Source organism: Thalia democratica, chromosome 4 (genome assembly GCF_965202585.1).
Source record: "Thalia democratica chromosome 4, ktThaDemo2.hap1.1, whole genome shotgun sequence".
NCBI classification, from domain to species: domain Eukaryota; kingdom Metazoa; phylum Chordata; class Thaliacea; order Salpida; family Salpidae; genus Thalia; species Thalia democratica.
In genome coordinates, this window is record NC_139168.1 from 36,606,993 (window position 1) to 36,628,855 (window position 21,863).

General features: G+C 27.3%; 1 protein-coding gene across 1 annotated transcript; it reads right to left on the reverse strand.

Moving 5' to 3' along the window:
• Positions 1-1,000: 1,000 nt before the first annotated feature.
• LOC145833327 (anoctamin-5-like) lies at positions 1,001-13,030 on the reverse strand. Its single transcript, XM_082940510.1, has 3 exons — positions 13,009-13,030; positions 12,113-12,591; positions 1,001-3,562 (listed from the first exon to the last, which is right to left on the reverse strand). Exons 1-3 carry the CDS (start codon positions 13,028-13,030, stop codon positions 1,001-1,003), a joined length of 3,063 nt encoding a protein of 1,020 aa, XP_082796636.1.
• Between the last annotated feature and the right edge of the window lie 8,833 nt (positions 13,031-21,863).

The following is a 21,863-nucleotide window of genomic DNA, read 5'->3' on the forward strand; positions in this document are numbered from 1 at the left end:
AACTGTAAAAGCAGTAAGCAAAAACAAATTTGATTTTGCCAACCTTTTGTAGTAAAACTATAAAAAAACTAAACTTTATTAGAAAAAAAATTACACATGCATTTATTTTTACATGTGCTCATACTTTACCTTTCAAACACACGGTCTGGCTTGTTTGATCCTGAAGAAGTCTTGAGGACTGAAAAAGTGTAAATAAAAGGTATTTTTTGAAATCTCTTAGAAGTACTATATGTAAAACTACCTAGCAATGCTTTCATTCTGCCAGACTTGCACAAATTAACCTATTTGAATATGTGAATACATTCAAATGGTTTTAGTTTACTATAACTGTATTTGAAACTTGCGTGCTTTTTCATTTAAAATAAAATTTGTTTACACAAGTTGAGTTGAAAATTATGATATTAAATAATCAAGTACGTTTAATCAAGTATGTATTTTAAAATTTATATATAATAAAACATACTTAAGTCGTACAGCTATAGACAATTTTTAACTGTAGAGAAATAAGGTCTTGAAAACTTAAAAATAATCAGTAGAGTCTATTTATGAAGATTCTAAAGATAATATACAAACCTTTAAATAGAATTTCGGATAGAATCATTTACATGTTGACAAAAACTTTGACTGAGTTTCTTTTTTTGTTTAAACTAAACTCTGGTATACTATTATAATAAATAAAGCTTCGAGTTAAATTTTTTTATGGATTTAAAACATTCTGCTTATTTAACTAGAAGATGAAATAAATTTCAAATTTAATACGGTAGTTTTAACCTCTTTTGTCTTAAAACTACATAAAAATAAATTCAGTAATTGTAAGTTAAAGTACTAAAAAAAAATAAAAAACGAAAGCTGCTTTAATTAAAAGTTTAAATATATCTTTAAATCTTTTTTTTGAAAACTAAAGTTCGCATAAGCAAAAGTCAAACTAAAACGTCTACGCCTATAAATCAAAAATCTCTGATCCGCTTGTCCACTATTAAAACTTCGTTACAAAAAAAAGTTAAACGGGCTCCGGAGGCTTTTGAACCTTGTACGACTTTATGTCAGTGAAAATCGGATTGGCCTCTTCCAAAGCAGCGTGCTTCGACAGCCTCTCTTGGTACCTTTCGCGGCTGCGAGGGTAGTTGGCGATGATGTCCTCCCGCTCGTGTTGTTCCTGCTTCGCCGCCCTGTCGACCTTGCGGTTGACGTTGGGGATGCAGGGCGTGATGAGAAAGTTGAACGCAATCACGGCGAAACCGACCGCGATAAGAAAGAAGAGCCTGGTGCCGAGGATTTCCCACCACTGCAAAGTGATCTCGTACTTTTGAGGGTGCTCGGGCGCGTACCTGAAGTCCCGGTAGTAGCACTCTTCTATCGTGTCGGACTCGGGAGTTATGATAAGCTCTTCGGAGGGAAACCGCGACAACGTGAATTCTATCAAGCCGGTGTCGTTCTTCGACTTTCCTTCCTGGTTGAAGTACCAAAAGTGGACGTGGTAGAAGTACTTGAGCATGGTTTGCGTTGTAAACGCGACAATCACTGCGTTGCTGACCACCGATATCAGGCCCATGACTTCCACTATGTGAAACCAGGTTCCGATGTCGCCGAGGAAGCGCACCAGCGGACGACGTTTGTAACGAATTTGCAACTGCGCCTCCATGCGGAGCGACAGCAGGTTGAGGAATAGAGCGAAAAAAGGGGCGTACGGGTGGGCCGCGAGGAAAAAGAACACGAAACCCGTGTCCGCGACCAAACGGGCGAACCTGGCGTGGATGTCCAGGTCGCTGACGTCGATCAGACCGTAGTCGGCCGACCAGCAGTGGCCGGAACTGCCGCTGAACTTCGGCTTGTTGTAAGCCACCAGCGTCAGTATGAACCTCTGAGCAACGCAGAACACCAGCAAGTAGCTCAGCTCGTCCATGCATCCCGGAATGGCGCAGTTGTCCCAGCGAAAGAACAAAAAGTAGTAGTAGTTCAGAGCTGGACGTCCGGCCAGCACTGGCTTGATCAAAGCAATGTAATAAAAGTATCCAAAGTTGTTTACGAGCGTCATGCAAAATATCTTCCAGGTGTAGCTTTCCACAAATTTTTTTGCCGAATGAGGTCTAGATTTATTAGTCAACCAGAGTGAAAACTTTTCCCATACTGAATTCAATAAGAGAGTGATGAAAAAATAAATAACAAACGTTATGACCGCCAAAAATACTTTTAAATTTACAAAGTTTCTATCTGCCCATTCATCAAGAGCAACTAGAGCTGGATACTCCCTAGAAATCATTACGGCATTGAAAGCACCTAATAATACAATCCATAAAACGGTAAACAATACCCATATCTTGATAACAAGCAATGTCAGAAATTTACTACCACCATCTTTATAGTCAGCACTGTAAGGTGTTTTAAGAGCCCCTAACTTACCAAACTTTAAATCATCTACTAAATCTTTTAATTCATTAGGGTCCCTGCGATTATCTAATCCCATATCAAAAAAGTATCTTAATTCAGCAATCTTCCGTCTAAAATATTTCACAAAGAAAGCTATCCAAAAGGTGAAAAAGACACCAAAAATAGTACTGGCATAGTTATCAAAAAATTTGCTGAGTAGTAACTTTTCACAAAAAAGGCTCATTTTTGTATAATCACATTCATCACAAAGGGGACAAACAGGTAAATTTCCAACATAGTTGTCTGCAAACGGATCACACATTTCCCTATACTCTGCAGTATTTGTCAGATTTATCAAGTTATAAATCAAAATAGCTAAACTTAAAACAGCAGGAAAAACGAGCATTTTAATGTAGAACCCATAAAAAGCATAGTAGCTGGCGTGAGCTTCTCCGAAATAATACTTTATAGCTATCAACGGTTGAAACTTTAAAATGTTAGACCATTGAGCCCAGTTTTGTTCCAAATAGTGACGAACGCCAATAGGACCTGGTTTAGCGTAAGTTTCTTGGTGAGGAGGGTAATAGGTGGTGATGATCCCTGTGCTTTCCGCTTTTGCGAGACCCTTGTCATCGTCGTCAGGGCTGAAGTGCACTTCTTGCATGATCCTGTTTGCTACGGCAGACCTGACGGCGTTGCGCACAACAAACAACTCTTCGGTGTTTTCAAACACTTCAAACATGTGTGGGTCGAACACAACATTGTGTCTGTACGCCTCCACTTTCGCTACACCCTCTTCTTTTTTGTTGAGCATCGTAAAACAGGGGAAAAAGAAAGTCATCAACGACTTGGATCGAAACTTTTTCAGGAAAGTTAAATTTTCAGCTTTCTTTTCCTCATCCTTTTCCTCGTCCGGATCGTCCCCAGTTTTTTCCGACTCGTCGTAAATCGGCATTCTAACTTTCATCTTTTTCAGCCACTGACACATCAACCCAATGGGAATGAAAATCAACCAGAACTCCTTCTGGTTATCCATGGGGATATGCTTTATCTTCACCCCCATCAAGCGGGCGTTCTTCAGCATTACATTTATGGCCTCCACGTTGCCGCCCCCCTTCGTGCCGTCGTTGGCAATGACCAGGTCAACCTGAGCGATGTCGTCGTCGTCCCTTTCTTTTTTCTTCTTCTTTTTTGGCTGTTATAAGAATGTGTGTTGCACTGACGTGGTTATTTTAATGCTTAAGCCAGTAAAAAAAACATTTTTTTAATGTAAAAGGCTGGCTCTTTTTGCGTGCAAGTAGGGTCATTGACAAGGTTCTCACTCAAAAAAGTAGGCACCTGCGTAAAGTACCTAGAAAATAAGTAAAAGCAAAAACTGATAGGAAAACTTTGTAGTACTTGTAAAACAGAGAAATTAAACGAAAAAAAACATAACTTTAATATTATTAATGCAAATATAATATAAATTTAAAAAAAACATATATAGTAACTCTAAAATAAACCACAAATTAGACTGTACTTTTATTAAAAGAAGTAGATATTTGTTATTATTAGGTGTGAAAAAGGTAAAGTTTCTCTCAAAACTGCAAAGTACGCATTTCCCATAAGGTACGCACTTTTTATTAGGTTCAAGAAGCTTACCTTATTGACGTTTCTACTGTAATAAATAAATTTAACACAAAAACCATGAGGCAGGGTTGCCAAATGTTTTTGGCAAATTTTCTCCAATTTTTAAAATTACACGTTTTAGGGTCTCTTTAAGTTTAAATTAAGTTGTAGGTAAAAAACTGTGTTAAATAGTATAATGACATTGAAAAGATATGTTAAAGCTTCTTTAAATGTGCTTTTTAATAAAAAAATTTTTGATGATGACAAAAAAAATTATTTATACAATAGATTTTTGTATCATATCGAAATTTTATTACTTAATATGTAAAACTTGTTTTAAATTCAAGTTTTTCTAGGTTTTTTAGTGATATTTGTTCAAAATTCCAGGTATTTTCAAAATTTCTCAAATTCCAGGTTTTTTAGCCTAAATTGTCAAATTTCAGGTTTTTCCAGGTTTTTTGGCAACTCTGATGAGGAGCCAAGATGAGAGGAGCCAATTTTTTTTAGTTTTTTTAAATAACTTTATATTCTGGCAATAAATAAATTTGTTTAAAGACTGCAGACTTTCAAAGAATAAAATACTAAAATAAAAAGCTGTATCAAAAGCTAAAACAAGATAATTCAAAAAAATATATAAAACTTTAAAAATAATTCGACATATAAAAACACTAAAATCTATATTACTATCATTCCCAAATTATCAAAAGCTTTCTGAAACAGAACATGTAGTAACTTAATACAGTAACCTGTCAACTAGGTACGCACTGCCGGTATAGTACGCACTTTTTAGCCGAAAAACGCTGTGTTCAAAAACAAAATAAACTGAGTTTTTCAAAAACTTAAAGCTAGCCTGAATTTTTCTGGTTAATCTAAGTAACCTGAGATTGTGGTTACAATGACAACAACATATAAACAAAATAAGTAAAAAGTAACTTATAAAATTGTTAAGCACTCTTTTTTAAAATCCATTACTGCCAATAATGGTTATGAAAACCGCAGTCTACTATGAGCACCACACCATTTTTCTGTATTATTGTGTTTTCTACAAAGACAACCAGTTAAAATACAGATATTGATAAATAATAAGCAGAAGTAAAATTTTATAACTGTACGATAGCTTTTTTGAAAAAGCATAATTTAATATAAGTATTATCATTTTTTTCATCAATCTTTTTTTGTCTAAAACTAGTAATATGTACTATGTAAATTTACAAGGTACACACATAAATACATATTTTAAATAAATACTCAAGACTTCTAATATCAACAAATACGTTTTGTTTTTATGGTACAAGTGATTGTTTTGGGAAAGTTTGCTTTAATAGTCATTTGTAAAATGTTGTGCCTTTTAACATGTTTGTATTAGGCCTAACTTTGGTACTTAAAGACCAAAAATTACTAGGTACGCACTGCGAGTTGGGTACGCATTTTTGCACTAGTTGGCAGGTTACTGTATATACTAAATGTAAACAGCAGTCAATAGCTGTAACAATTACAGTAAAGTTGCAATAATAAAAATAATGCAGTATTGCTACTGTTTTGATTTATAATATCACACCTAACTTATATTTTTTTATAAATTGCTCAACTGTTATTTTTTTTAGTAACAACAGTAAAGAAAAAAAGATGAAAAATCAAAAATACTAGATTTTAACATTTTGTAATTTGAGGAAAATTTTTAGGCAACTGTTCTAAATCAAATGGTATGGAATACTATAAAATATAAACTACTAAACGTTTGTTTAACTTTAGATATTTTCGCATTTGTAATTAAAATTCTTAAAAAGTCCTTAATAATTCCTTTTTCAATCGCGGAATTACCAGTACTGAATTAATTTGATAGTATCTTACACTACAGTGATAGGATTTATTAAAAGGTTAATTTATATTAACTTTATAAACATTAAATGAATGATTTTATTAAAATTCTTACTAAACTTTGTAAAACTAGATAACAGTGTAAAACTATCTTGATAAAAATTAGAAGTTTAAAATATCAAAGATTTCAGAAAAAAACTTAAACTAAACAACTAAAAATTAAGTATGTTGAAAAGATAAATAAAAACATAAACAAAAAGTAAGCTCACTAAATTTACTTCAATAACAGTTTTTTACATGCAAAACAGAAACAACTAACGACTCTAACTTTACTTTAGCTTATGATTAACTACGGAGCTCTTCTAGTAAGACCTTAAAATAAATAATAAACAAAATAAACTACTTCAGTGTAAGTGTAGTAGGATTCCTCCTCGTACGAACCTCCACCCTGCATTGTTTTAATTCATCTCTAAGATTTGACATCAATTTTTTATACAAAAACAATAAAGCTGTAACAAATTTATTGAAACGTAGTTTTTAGATATAGCTAACTATATGTAAAACTATGATAAAAACAAGCTAAAATGAAAATCCTCGTTTTTCCGACACACACTTTAAAATTTTTTATTTATTATAAAATTATTTAAACTTAGTCGAATGCCGACTCAACATTAAATTTATTTAATTAATTCACTATAAATAATTTAGTTTAGACAAACATTTTATCAATTGTCTAGTACAAAATGTATAATGTTTGTAAGACACAGGTATTGTATGTTTAGAATTTGTAAATTTTGTTTTTCTATTAAGAAGAGAAACTGTATTGTAAAGTTTTACAATTCGTTTACAGGCTTTTATTTAAAAATTAAAGACGAAAATACAATTGCTGCTTAATTCGATAAAGTATCTTATTTTATTCCTATAAAGTCATTCTCGAAAATATATTAAAACACTTCAAATATTGGAATTATAATGCAATTGATCTGAATTAAAATATAAACTAACTACCAACCAACTTTCAACCACAAAAATATTTGATAGTTTGTATTCTTAAGAAAAAAGTATGGAGATATTACAAACAAAACACAAAAAATACAATTTATTTTGAAGTTTTGTACATGGTTTATTTCATAAACGAAACTAGTTTTTCAACAAACATTTTTTATTAGTATTTATTTTTTTAATCAACTAACCATAACACTTTTAATTAATAATTAAAAAACTGACTAACAAAAAAAAAGTTGACCGAAAACCCAATTCAATATAAAATGTCTACAAATATTAAAATACTTTAAAGCTCTTGGAAGTAGTTGCAACATTTTAATTTTCTACGCATTTTAATAAGTTTATTATTGGCTAAACTTACCTTTTATTTTACTGAAGTATACTAAATTTTATGAGAGTAAAAAGTTTTTATTATAAGTATTTTCATTTAAAAACTGAATTTAATGATTTAAAATATTTTCATTGAATTAAAAAAATAAAAAATTTGTATAGAATAATAGTATTTTAATCTTAAAGAGCAATTGTAAAGGTATACATAGAACTAATTTTTAAGCAAATATTTTGTTTAGCCAATAAAAAATAAATTAAGTGCAACAAATAAAAACAGACTAAAATTTTAAATACTAAGAAAATAATTAAAAAGTATGCATAAGTGGGGACAGGTAAAATAAGCACGAAAGGTATTTTTTTAATTAAGACACTTATGCGCAAAGACATCTCTCCACGAAGCGTCACTTTTGCTCGAAGGGTAACTTTTGCACAAAATGTAAATAATAATTATTATTATTAATAAGGAAAAATAGATTGAAAATTAATCAAATAAAAAATTACTGACCATAGGTAGGGGTTAGAGGTAACAGTAATAGTAAAAAAATAAAATAAAAAACAACTTAAACTAAAAAATATCGATCAAGGGTAAATGTGAGGAATAACAGTATAAAAATGAAAAATTAATTTTAATAAAAATATCAATCTGTGCAAAAGTGTCTTGGTGCAAGAGTGACCCTTTGTGCAATAGTGACTTTTTGTGGAAAAGTGTCCTTTGGTGCATATTTGACACCTATCCTGCATAAGTATAGTCATCTCAAGAAGGAAAACTTGTCTAACTTAATGCTTTTAAACTACAGGAAAAATCGGAGATATATATGAAGAAAAATTATGCGAAGCATTGAGTTACATTCAATTGTAACTAATATTACTAAGAAACACAAGTTATTGAAATTATTTTTATTTTTGTCAACTGCTGTACTAATTTCAAGTAATTTATTCATACAAGTTTTTGAGATATAGCTAAATAAAAACTTTTTAGGGCATACTAAGAGACAAAGTTGTCAGAATTAGAGAATTCTGAATACTGAATAAACGTTTATTTATTTAAACTTAAAACATAACGCTTGAGTTATTGTGTTTCGATTTTCTTATAAAAAATCTGGAAACTATGCTTAGAGTGGTAAACTTTCAAAAGACACACTTGGCATTATTCCCTTTTCTATTTAAACTTGAAAATTTCACAAAGGATCATATACTAAAAAAGTTACAAAAATACGGCAGGTTTTGGTAAAAAATATATACAAAAAAGGTGTTTTTGATTTAAGGTCACAGAGGATGCTTTTTTTTTGAGACTGCCATTTTATTTATCACTAAACACTTTTAACACTTAAAAAACTTAGATAGTTTCTGAGGTAGAGTGGGACCAAAGTTGAAGAGTTTAATGAATTCATTATGAAATTTTCAAATAATAAAGGTGGAAGAAATCTAGTTTCAGTTTATAATATTTTACCTACAACAGTTTCCATCACATTTAAAAAATTACAAAAAACTTTAAACAGTTTGCAAAAAGGAATTTTTTTGTTTAACTTTTATAAAAATAACATAGAATATTAAGACTTTTAGGCAAAAAGTCTAGATGAACAAAAAAAAATATGCTTCATTGTTTTTAAGGAAAAATTCATTACCAAACTGGAATTGTTTTAAACGTTAAATAAAATGCTACAATTGAAATTTAAGTATTTCAAGCTTTTTAGAGTCAAAGTAGACTCTTGTAAAAATTGATTGGAATTCACCAGACCTACTATCTTAAAAGATTATGAATCACACAAAGAACGTTTTGTGATGGTAATTAATGTTGAAAAAACAAAACTTAAGTATTAAAAGAAATTTAAGACAAACTTTTTAAGAATGAATCCAAAGTAAAAAAAACTTTTGAATGTAAACGAAGTATTTTAGATGTAGATATTTTTAAATTTCATTTTGAAATTTTAATTGTTTTGGTTTTAAAATATTATACTTACAATACACCAGAAAAGTATTCTATAGGTAAAATACTAAAATAAACTAAATTAACTCAAAAAACTTGGCAAAAAAAACTACCTTAGTTATCATTATAAACCTTTAAATTTCTAATCATTGTAGTGAATTAAAAATTTGGGGTTAAATGACAATACTAATTCCGACAATTCAAATTCTTGAAAAAAAATTGAAACGCCCACAACTAAAAAAGTAATGTATATTTGTCTAATATGAAAAATACATGCGTAGGTTCTTTAAATATCTACAAGCCATTTTTTTTTCTTTTTTGCAAATTCTTAAAAAAATTTTGAGATTTTTAAAATTACTAAAAATAACTATGTTTTTTTACTTTATTTAAGCTATATCTCAAAAAATATTTAATGATTGGCAGAAAAAAATGGCTTGTAGATATTCAAAGAACCTACATATGTAATTTTTATATTTATCAAACATGCATTACTTTTTATTTGTGGTCGTTTCAATTGTTTTTTAGGAATTTAAATTGTCCGAATTTGAATAGTCGTGCACCAAAATTTGGATGTGAATTGAAAATTTTTTTTTTTCTTGTTACTTAATAAATTTTTTTTTATTTATTATATAAAAATTTCAATACGAAAACTAACAAACTAGTAAGTTTCAAAAAACCATCATTGGAAATAAACAATTGGGAGCTAAATTACAGCAATTTCTGAGTTCTCAGCTGGAAAAAATTTGAAGTTTTGGAAATATCACAAAAATACCCTGGCAAAACTTTAGAAGATTTAAAGAAACTTAAACGTTGGCGGAATTCGATTCTATGAAAAAAAGACAGTAGAAGTTTTAGCTGAATATTTTTTTACATGTGACAATTTAACACATAAACACATTGTGTACAATTTAAAATAATTTAAGAAAAGTTTTATGGTGGCACTACTTAATTTTTTGAAAAAAAAAACTAGGAACACAGGAAAACTTACAAAAAGTGACAAAAATTACATAAAATCAATAATTGCAAATATAAAATTTTCGTTAAATCGTCTTTAAGGTCAAACTTTTTGGGTCCCATACAGTTTGCATTGGGATGGTTTTATAAATCAAATTACGTGAAAGTTTCTTCAAATCATTTAAAATTTTGCACGGGGTGTTTTTGTGGCAAATCCAAAACGTAAAAATTTTTCTAGCTGAAAATTTAAAAGTCACTGTATTTATAAGCACCCTTATGAGCATAAAAGAGTAAATTTAAAAATAATTGCAGATGATAAAAAGTCTGATGTTTACCAAACAATACCAAAATTCCAAATGACATTGTATCAATTATTAACCTCTGTAAAAAATATACAAAGAATAGCTACCTTTTTTTAACAAGTGAAAGTAAATTATATAGTTTCTAAAATTTAAATAGTCTTGCGGCTAGTTTCAGAACTGCTAAACTTAGGGAAAGTTTTATTTTCATTTACAATAACCCTGCATTGAAAAATAACTTACATTTGACATCAAAATTTTAGCAATATAACATACAAATTACAGTTTGAATCGAGCGTGAGACAAAACTTACCATTTGGGGCAATATCTGTGCACATAATAAAGGACATTAAGAAGAAGCTCAAAAGATCATGCAGGATATAAAGCATTACATGTAAAACTAGTAACCTTTTTCGAAAAAATATGTCAGAAGCTTTTATAAAAAATTAGACTCGACGTTTATGAAATAAATACTGTTAAAATTACTTAATTTACAATCTATTTTAGATAAAAGCTATTAAAAACAAGATAGCTATAAAAAAGATCAGCAAACAAAAATGTAAGAAATAGTATCAAAAATATAAATACAAGTTTACAATACTTAATAACAAAAACTTATATAACTACCTAAAAAAACAACAAATATTTCAATTTTTAAAAATTTTTACTTTTCTTACCAAAATAATTTTCACTGGTAAATTAAATATCATAAAATTTGAAGAATAATTGAGTAGTTACAGTTTTCTGTTTTACAAAATAAAACATAGTCATGTAGTATACAATTATAAAACAATTTTCATTTATCATTTGTCTATTTTAGATTTTGTACATTTAAGAGAGATGTCACTTTTTGAGACAAAAGACAGTCTGAGTGATCGAAAACTGGCCTGAATTAAATCAAGCTAGCCTGAGTTCATGAGAAAGTTGAAACGTGATAACATATACTAAAAGCAAAAAAAAATATTATTGTTAATAAGGTTTGAATATCTAAAAATAATAATAATAACACAACTTAAAAAAAAGATTTAAAGTCAAATAAACTAGCCAAAGATTTAAAACAAAAAAAGTCGTTAGTTTTTCAAAAAAGTTTAAACTAGCATAAGTTTATTAAAAAAACCCAGGTCTCAGTCAACAAAAGCTTGTGGTATGATCAAAACTTAATGTCAATTTGAGTTTGTCTCATGACATAAGAAAGTTCAACCTTTGACTCCGATAGAATTTTTTTTGTTTTCTTTGATCTTAGCAGAAGTTTTTTGAAATTCTCAATATAGCCTGAACTATCCTGGGTTGCCTGAGTGTGTGGCAACCCTGATTTAACAAAATTATAATGTAAATAAATAGTTTCATAAAAATTTGAAATGCAACCAACTAACATAAGCTTTTTGGGTTATTTAACTATTCCTTAGCCGTGTTATATCTTAAAGTACAGAATGAACTTTTATCAATTTACTTTAAATTATAAAAAATAGACAAAGTTAGCCTGATTTGAGGGTAAACCTAAAGGAAATTATTACTTAAATGCACACTTATATTTTAGTGCATTAAGTATTACATTTGTTACTTTTTACTTATATCTAATAACAGGTGTCTAAAAAATAATTTACAAGAAGAAAAAATTGATTAACATTATAAACTAGTATGAAACTAATACAATAAACACTCTAGAAACTTCATTTAATTATTCAGTCTTTACAAGAAAACTTCTACCAACTCACAGCTTTGATCTGTTGTTAATAATTATAACTAGCTATCACAAAAAATTATAAAGTATGTATCGGCTAAACAAGGATTTTCTTTTACTCACGCCACCATGGCCACCTCCTGTAATATGCTGGTGTATGTTGATATTTGCGTTCACTTTTTTTCTACTCTCAGTTGAACATGTAGAAGTATATGATGTTGAAGAGTAACTAGTTGATGTTGTTGTTGTAAATGATGATTCGTCATAAAGTCTACCGTGTCTCCTGTTTAAAAGTTTTGCAGCTATGGGTCTAGCAGAGTTGGGTCTAGCAGTGTTGGGTTTAGCATCTTTGTGTTTACTATCTTTGTGTTTACCACCTTTGTGTTTACCACCTTTGTGTTTACCACCTTTGTGACTACCACCTTTGTGTTTACCACCTTTGTGTTTACTACCTTTGTGTCCAGAAGCTTTGGGTCTAGCAGCTGTAGGTCTAGCAACTATATCTTGCTGAGTTCTAATTGAGGACTGTAAATCATCATCTCCATCAAACAGATTAGCTTGGTGTTCCAAGAGTTCTTGTGTAAGAACATAAATTTCTTGATCTATAAAACGTTGTTGAAGTTTTAAACTTGTCAATAAGTAACTGCTTTGAATTTAACTTAATCAAAATCTAAATAAAATATTCCAATATTTTTCAAAAACACTTTAATTTATTTTCACTGTATTTAATCAGAAACGTACAGCAGACTAATAAAAATAAGTAATTTTTTCATTAAAAGCAAAAATTAAATTAAAACTAAAATGTCATTTATGGGAATTACGCAAGTAAAAAACTAATTCCTTAATTATATAGCATCAATTTGACTTATTAAATGAATAACAACAATCAGCTTTGTAATAAGCATAGAAAATTTTATGTAAGCATAGCATAATTATAAATGAAAAAAAATTCAATAGAGATTTTTGTACTTTAATATTATGTACAAAACATTTAAAACACTAAAAAATATCTTGAAAACCTATGTTTGCCTCTTCATCCATTTCAAGCAAATTGTCTTTTAGACAAAATTGTTATTTTATTTAATCTGCATAAGTAAAGTTAGTTTTATCTCAGCTCAACATACTATAATAACAACTAATAAAGTATATATTGTAAAAAAAATCAATATCAAATAACTTTTTTCTACTACTGATAGGGGTAGGTGTCAGAAAAGCACAGTGTCACTTTAGCAGAAAATAATATTAGAACTTTTATAATGTACATTCAAATGTTGCTAAATTACTTAATAATTATCAAGTTAATATAGGTATCGTCTTAAAAAGTTTTGAAAAAAATAGAGCTCATTTACATTGTTAGGTTTAAAAATTAGTTTTATAATCAAAATGTAAAAGTACCAAAATATTTCTGTTAAAAAATAAATTTTATTTATAATATAACTATTCAAAATAAAAGTTTAAGTGTTTTTTAATAAAAGATTCTAGAGAAACAAGTTCACTGGAATATATAATAAAAACAAATTATACAAAACTTCTTTTATTATACAACATACCTTTCTATGTGTTAAGAGATTAACACACTTCAACTGGGTTCTGTAAAAAAAAAAAATACTGTAGGGAAAGAATAGAAGCTAAAGTAAGTGTATACATGTGTTCAATAAAATAAAATAATTTCTACAGATCTTTAGAGGTTAATAGTAGGGGGGTATGTTATTTTTTTTTTCATTACCTTCTAAAACGGTTCCAAATTGTGTTTAAAGCTCATAAAAAAATTTTGGTTGAGTTGTCTCACTCCGAAAGCTAGCCACCAAAGATTTTGGATTGAAGAACTGTTGAAAATTTTTGGTCCAAAATTTGCTGAGTCAGTCAAATTTTAAATTATTTTTACATGTTATTTATAACTTTTGACACTAAAACTTATTTTTTTGTTATATTTTTGGGTAAGGCGGGTTAGGTATAAAGGCGTACATAAAAAAAAACTTAACAAAAATTATTTTTATTTATTTTTTTAATACTTTGCAGACTCAGCATTTTGCAAGTTAGCAGTTTTACTTGCAGGTTTTTCAAGCTACCCCTAATACCCATTGTAGTAATTGTATTTTGTTTCCATCCTTCAAAGATTTTCTAATGTAAAACTTACTCTCTGTAAAGATATGTTTTAACTCTTATTCTAACTGAATAAAAAGTAAATAGAATAGAAAAAGTAAATAGAAAAAGTCAATGCCAATAATTTATTTAATTTATTTATTTGTTTAATATAATTAATAATAGTTAATAACAGGTAAAATACTTAATGTTAAATCTGACTGTTATAAAACTATACAATATTATATATTCAAAAAAACACATGAATACACCTACTTTAACTTCTATTCTTTCCTTACAGTATTTATTTTTACAGAACCCAGTTGAAGTGTGTTAATCCGTTAACACACAGAGACATATGTCGGTATAATAAAAGAAGTACTGTATAATTTGTTTTTATTGTATAAAATATATTAATTTTTATTGTAAACAGGAAGGTATTTTTTAAGATAACTAAAACAACATTTTAAATACGTAGTTTTAGTTGAAGCTTAAACTTGCAACACATTTAAAGCTTATTAAATTTTATTACACATGGCTTACATGCTTCATTGTTAGTTTTAAGATTTTAATAAGCATTAGTACAAATGTTATATAAGCATAAAAAAGATTCATGCAAAATAAATTCTGTGCTAAAGTGACTCCTTGCTTTTCTGACCCGTTCCCACTGATAGATTTTTTAAAGAAATTATAAATAAAAAATCGTTAAAAGAAAACACAACTTAAAATAAGACTACTTAATATATAAAAGTATACACTCAGAAAACACTATTTAAAAAACTTTTAATCTTTACATATTAGTTATCAAAGTACTCTTAGTCTTAACAAAATTGAATTCAATACATAATACATGTATTATTAAGAGACTGCAAGAAATAAAGTTATTGAATTAAAAAAAATCAATCTGATGAAAATTAAATCTGAAACAACTATTTTACTGTAAAGAAAATACTAAATGAAACAATTTAACTATGAAAAAATATTAAACAATACTTATCATTTTGTTTTAATTAACTTGAAAATTAAATAAATCACCTGTAGAAAATACGGTATTTTTATATAATATAGATTATATATATTTTTCAATTTTTGAAATTTTTTTTTAATTAAGTTTTTCCAGAGTTTTTGAATTTAGTGGGAACAATTTATTATGGAGTAATTGTTTTCAACAATTTTGTTAAGGTCATATATTTTTCAATGTACTAAAAGTTGTGGCCTGATCGTGTAGGGGTTCTAATAACAGCTTTAAAAACTTTCTGAGTCAAATGTTGAAAGATTAAATTTCAGTGGTCAACATATACAAAAAAACTTTACTCCAGATTTTGCTTAATTTTGGTAGCTCCATATTGATAACCATTGTATTTATAGCCACTTAACATGTTACCCAGCTAATTAATGATAATTCTAATAATAACATTGAAAAACTTTAAATTTTCACTTTGAATGCTTTAAATTTTTTTTTTGTATATGTGTTGACCACTGGTTTTCAATCTTGCAACTTAAAAAGTTTTCACAGCATTCATTAGGACCCTTACAACACACAAATTAAAAAGGTTTAAAATAGTATAACAAATTCTGTTATAAACTGCCATCAACTTACCCATCAAATTAAAATGTAATTGAAGTAAATACACTTCTTTACCATAATTATTTATAAAAACACAAAACATATTTTAAAACAATGTTTTTTCTATGGAAAAATAATTTTAAATTTAATATTACTAAAAAATAGCTTTAATATAAAGCCAATCAAAGTATGCAACTATATACTGATAAAAATTAAAATATAGTTGTAGTTTTATATGCACATTCTATTGTTACAGCATTTTGATTTTCACTGTAGTTAGTTTTTGTTTATAGTAATTTTTTGATAAAGATTAGTTGTTACTAATACAATTTTAAATTTTTCAAAGTTTAAGGAGTTAATGATTAAACTATTCAAACCAGGGTTACCCAAAAACGTTTTCATAATCGTCCCCTTGTCAGAAATTTCGAAAATAATCGCCTTCTTTTGTGGACATTGTCCCTTTAGTAGTTATTTACCTTAAACTTTTTTAACCCCTTGATATTTGTAGCCCTCTGAAAGCAAAAAACTCCAACTAAAGGGGAGAGGTATCGAATCGATCTTTTTTTAAAAACTGTGGTTTTCAAGAAAAATCTTTTAATAGTTAGTTATTTACTAATATGTAACATAATAATTTACAATATAAACATGAATGTACAGAACAACTACTTTTTAGCGGAAAGCTAACTTATACACACTAAAAAGGTAAATAACTTAAGATGACGATAGAAACAAACTAATAATTTTTTTGTATATCAATAATTTTAGATTAAACATGTTTAAATAACTGTACGATCCGCATAAAAGTAATGCAAATAATATTTTTATTAGGCATTCTTTTGGTAAAACTAAGTAGTTATATTAAGGCAAGTTCTTCCACTTTTTTAAATATTGTATTGGTATAAAAGAAAGAAGTATAGATTAATGCTAATTTTATTAGTCGGATCAAGTAGTAAAATATTTTTTTTTTAATATATTGTAAAATGCAAACAAAATAAGTTTATAATATAGTTAAACATTAATAACGTTTAAACTCCTATGCTTGACCCATTTTACTAAAATTTTAAAATCGTTAGCTTTACTCCTAACTCGCCTTCCGTCACCCTTAAATATAACAAACAAGCAAAAAAAAGTGTTATTGATTAAACTTAAAAATAAGCTGTTATCAAGTTTTAGTCATTAAAAGCACCTTAAATTTGCAGCTGACAGTTATCTTGTATTTCTTAATCAGAAACCGGTTAAAAAACTATACTTCTATAAGATGTATGTTAAATCGCCTTGTTTTTTGAAAGTATAAAATAAAATCAGCAGTAAAGTGAAAAAATAACTTCTAAAGCAAAAATAAAACTACATATTTGAATAAAAATATTGACCTAAATTTTTTAAGAGTGCTTTAATTTTTCTAAAAGTTACAAAAAATTTTATACACGTTAGGCTAGATGAGGACTATACATAAAAAAATAGTTGTACTAAAAAATCGTACTGTTAATATTTAGGCCGTTATAAAAATACTAATCTGCTATCTCATTTTATCTAGTTATAAGCCCATGGCGCCGACCAACAAAGGTTAAGGAAAATATCAGGCTGAAATTGCAATATTAGCATTAAAAACTTGTAACAATGTTATTTACAAGTTTTACAGAGGTGCAAATAGCAAAATTAAAACTAAGAAAGTTATTAACTCGTATCATTTAAAATTAATGTTTAGATAACAAAGCAACTTCTAGTTTAAAACTAATTTGATAAATAAAGGTTCCATACGTCAACGGTTTTAGATACAAGTTTGCAAACTGAAAACATCTACTACATATGTTTAACCTTTTCGGACTAACGCGTTTCGCTACATACAACATTTGAACAGTTTTTAAATTCAATCAAAAGTTTTTAGTAGTTTGTTATATTTAAACCTTTAGTTATAAAAAAGGGTAAAAATTTAACTCTAGTTGTTTGATATTCTTAAACATACTCAAAAACTAAAAGATAAAAAACTTAACCGATTAATTTTTTATTTTTGTTTTGAAGCTTTCTGGGTAAGTTATTGTTATGATTCTTAATAGTTGTATTTGACCAGGTTAATATGGTATCCTATTGCTTGAAGCTTCAAAACATTGTATGTTTTAGAACATTAAAAGTTGATCAAAAAACTTTCTAAAATAATTATTAACTAAAAAGTTGTTTTAACACTATATGAAAATTATTACAAATAACATTTGAATATAAAACACAAGTTCTGTTTAAAAAATAAAGTAAGATTTGAGAGTAAATTAATAGTTGTAAATAGGAATAAACATTAAGTATTTAAAATAAAATTAACATAAAATTCAGCTTTTGAACAAAAAAGTATATTTTACATATTTCTACTTAATTCAAACAATTTTATAACAATCATCCTTTTAGATAACTTATTCCTTTTATGTTACTTATGTTTAATACACGAACTTTTTTTCACATTACTATACAATGTTAAAAAAGTATAAATAGCCAAAGTAAAGTTTGATGTTTTACGTATATACTTATAAATTTCAAACCATAACTTTTTATATAAGTTTACTTAAAATCAAAATAAAACTAAATTTAAGTGAAAAAAAAAGTATACAGAGCTTTAGTCTAAAGTGGTTCCAAATCAGGAAATTGTTGATATTTTTTTGTTTGATAGTCAATAATCATGAAAAAGTTATATATATATATTTATATATGAATAAAAACAAATTATACAGTAATCTTTCACTAGGATCTTTTGTTAGCAAACAATTAAAGCTTTATTTTGAACAGGTATATATATATATATATATATATATATATTTGAACTCTTTGCTTAACATATTTTTAAATTATAATTCGAATTTGAAATATTATTATTTAATAACTTTTTAAGGTTTTTTATAAAATGTTTTAATGCTTTTATAGTAGCTGACAAAACTCTGTGTAGTTAAATATATGTTTTTTGTTTTACTGAAATTAAAAAAATTAAAATTTTTCGAATGAAATATCATTAAGCTTATAATAAAATAATCGTTTATTGTTAAACGTGTCACGATAAGTGAAGTACATCATTTCAGCAAACAGAAAAGAAACAACTTTAAACTAAATTTGTTTTAATATAATTCATTTTAAAATATAATGTAACTCTCTATTTTAGCATAAAATTCTGTTTTTAAATTATGGTATGTAAATTTTTTCTTTACAAATTTTTTCAAGTACAGCGTCACAACTAGTAAATTCGAAAAGCAAATGTCAAAAAAGATCCAACAAAATTTCTTTAGATTTGCATCTAAAATATTTGATATTCTTTTTAATCAAGCATTCTTTACACTGCTAGATTGAAAAGCATATCCAAATAGTTTTTCCAACATATTGAATCTCACCTAGTCTATCCATAACAATTACTACATGCCTAATTGATAGATGAACTGTTATTGCAATTAGTTTTAAATGTACATGGCAATTTGTCTTTTTATTAGAGCATCTTGGGGTTGGACTTGTTAAAGGAATTTCGGTCTTTGTTTATTGATTTTTTCGTTTTCATTTTGCTTCTTTTACCAAAAATTAAACATTTTATTTAATTAAGATAGCTAAATTTATTCAAAATTCAAGCGTATTGACTGTTTTAGCATATGTGCAGTGTCAATTAGCAAAGATGTTGATATTTAGCTATTTTTATAAAAAACCACTACAAAGTAGTGTGAGAAGTTGTAAGCAGAATAAACTATTTACAAGTTTTGTACTTTTATTTTAGTTTGAATTTTTTTTTGCAAGTATCTAAACAACTTTATTAAGTGTTTTTTTCTTAGTTTGAGAATTGTTAAAGTTTTTTAGTTTTTTTTTATTTAAGTTCCGTTTATATAGTTTAAACTCAAAAACATAATTAAATAGAACATTTATAATATCTTTTTTATAAATTCTCAAGCATAATTGTTGATATTGCTTCGTTAGAACTTGCAACTTTAAAAAAATCACTTTAAAAGGTTATTTGACTTTGATTAAATACATGAGGCAGTTTAGAAAAAAAAGTAGACCTATGAATAAATTGAGTGCTTAATAAGATGAACAAAAACTTACAACAATTTCGCATTGAATAAGGAAACTTGTTACTATCAATACTGAACAACCAATGTTTCGTGATTAAAAAAACGCTTTGCCAAAAAGTAGCTAACTGTTGTTTTAGAACTTAAGCTTTTATGACTTTTACTTTAAAGCTTTATAAAATTATCTTCCTTTTTTTTTTAAACAAAACAGTCTGTGAAATTATATTTTATGAAGACTTTTTATAAATCGTCATTTCGTAATTTTTATAGGTAATTTGTTAATTTTAGACGATAGTATTTGGTTTATAGATGGCATAGTAAAATTATTTATTTTATGGTTAGCATATTTTAAATAGAATAACATTTTCACTAATTTAACTATAACACCAAGCTTTGTTATCACATAAAATTTGTGTTTGTTTCAGTTATATAAGATTTAAAGAGTATAAATATTTTTTTATTTTAACTCAAAAAATATTTTAATGTACCAACACTAATTTACAAAAAGAGGGCTGGATTTAATTGACAACGTATTTTGCAGGCTACCTAAAATAAGAAATTTCCTTGGAACGCCGTAAGGATTGAAAAAGGGGTATTATTAAAATAAAAAAGTTAGAAAAATAGTTTTGATAAAGTTATAAAATAGATAGAACCAAAGACTATTCATAATAAATTTAGCTTTGTAAATATTTATGGAACTTTTAAATTTTGGTTTACTCAAGTTTTTTTATGATATAATAAGTCACAGGCCAAATGTTTAGGCTTGGTTAGATGGATTGATTAATTGCCGACCCTCAAATAAATAGTTAAACTTGTTGAAATAACTAGTTTTGTAATTAATGAAAACACTAAGCTTTAAAGTTTCTAATCAAAAAACTATGTTTTTTATACAAGTAACATTATTGTAACGTTACGTTCTAAAACTTTTATAAAAACTTATAAACACTTTGTTGGAACTAATCACAAACATCTAAAAATTTAACCGTTGTAATTCACTGTAAAGCTGCTGTTAAAAATCAAGCTTTTGAAAATGAGCTAATTGAATAACTTTTAATATTTTAGCAGCAAAATACTGAAAAATATACAAACGACTAATATATTAGTACAAAATAATACAACTAATAAAGTTATAGAAACAGAAAGTTGACAAATTAAAATTATATATAACTATTTGTAGGAATATAAAGTCTTTAAAAATAGTGAAAGCATAACTGGTATAACTTATAATAAACAAGATTATTTAAACAGATTATAATGTAATCTAGTTGATGCTACAACCAGTGTTTTTGTTAGTAGTTAGAAAAACTATATTTAGAAAAAATAAGAACATAAAATAATTTTTCAAGTTATTTAGTATTAAACACATTGTTAAATTTTAAGTATGGACGTCTAGTTGAGTAGCTATGTGAAGTATTCAACGTACTTTTGCAAATTACAATTTATATCTTAACATCATATAAGCAATATATCAAAACTGAACACTTTAAACAACTAAGAAAAAGTTTTTGTAAAAAAAATGTATAAAACTACAAAATAAAGACTTAGACTACTATTTAAAACACAGCTAATAATTGTATATAATATTGCATTTTTATCATATATTGATGAACTTTTTATTTTGTTTTTTATATTAGTAATACACGGTCAACTAACATAAATTATGCAAATAAAATGCAATTTAAATATATTTTATGATGAAAAATTTTTGCAATTAAAAGCCATTACATTTTAATTAAAGAGTTTTGTTCGACCCTTAAAAATACATGGTTTTTATGTTATTCATAAAATAGTTTTACAAGTTTAGCAATAATCAATTTTTATGTACGTTTTCTTGTATCTATTTTTATACTTTTTCTAAAATAAAAACTTTTCCACCAAAAATAGGTCGAAAAATAACTCAAATTCGTAAAAATAAAACGATAAGTAACAACAAAATTTATTTTTAGTAACCAGTAAAGAAAAAAAACAAAACGGGCAAGCTTTTAACATTCATCGGCGCTGAGTGCTGCGATGCGAGTTCACGCAGAGTTCAAGTATCTCTTCGCAGCTCCACCGTACGGCCAGCTGTGCGCGTTGCCATGACAACAGTAAACAAATTGCACTGTCGACTTCGTTCGTTGTACAAGTTCTTGCTGAATTTTTGCTACCTGAAAAGATTAGCGGTGGTAATGAATCATTCGCAGAAGATGTTGATTAAATTATT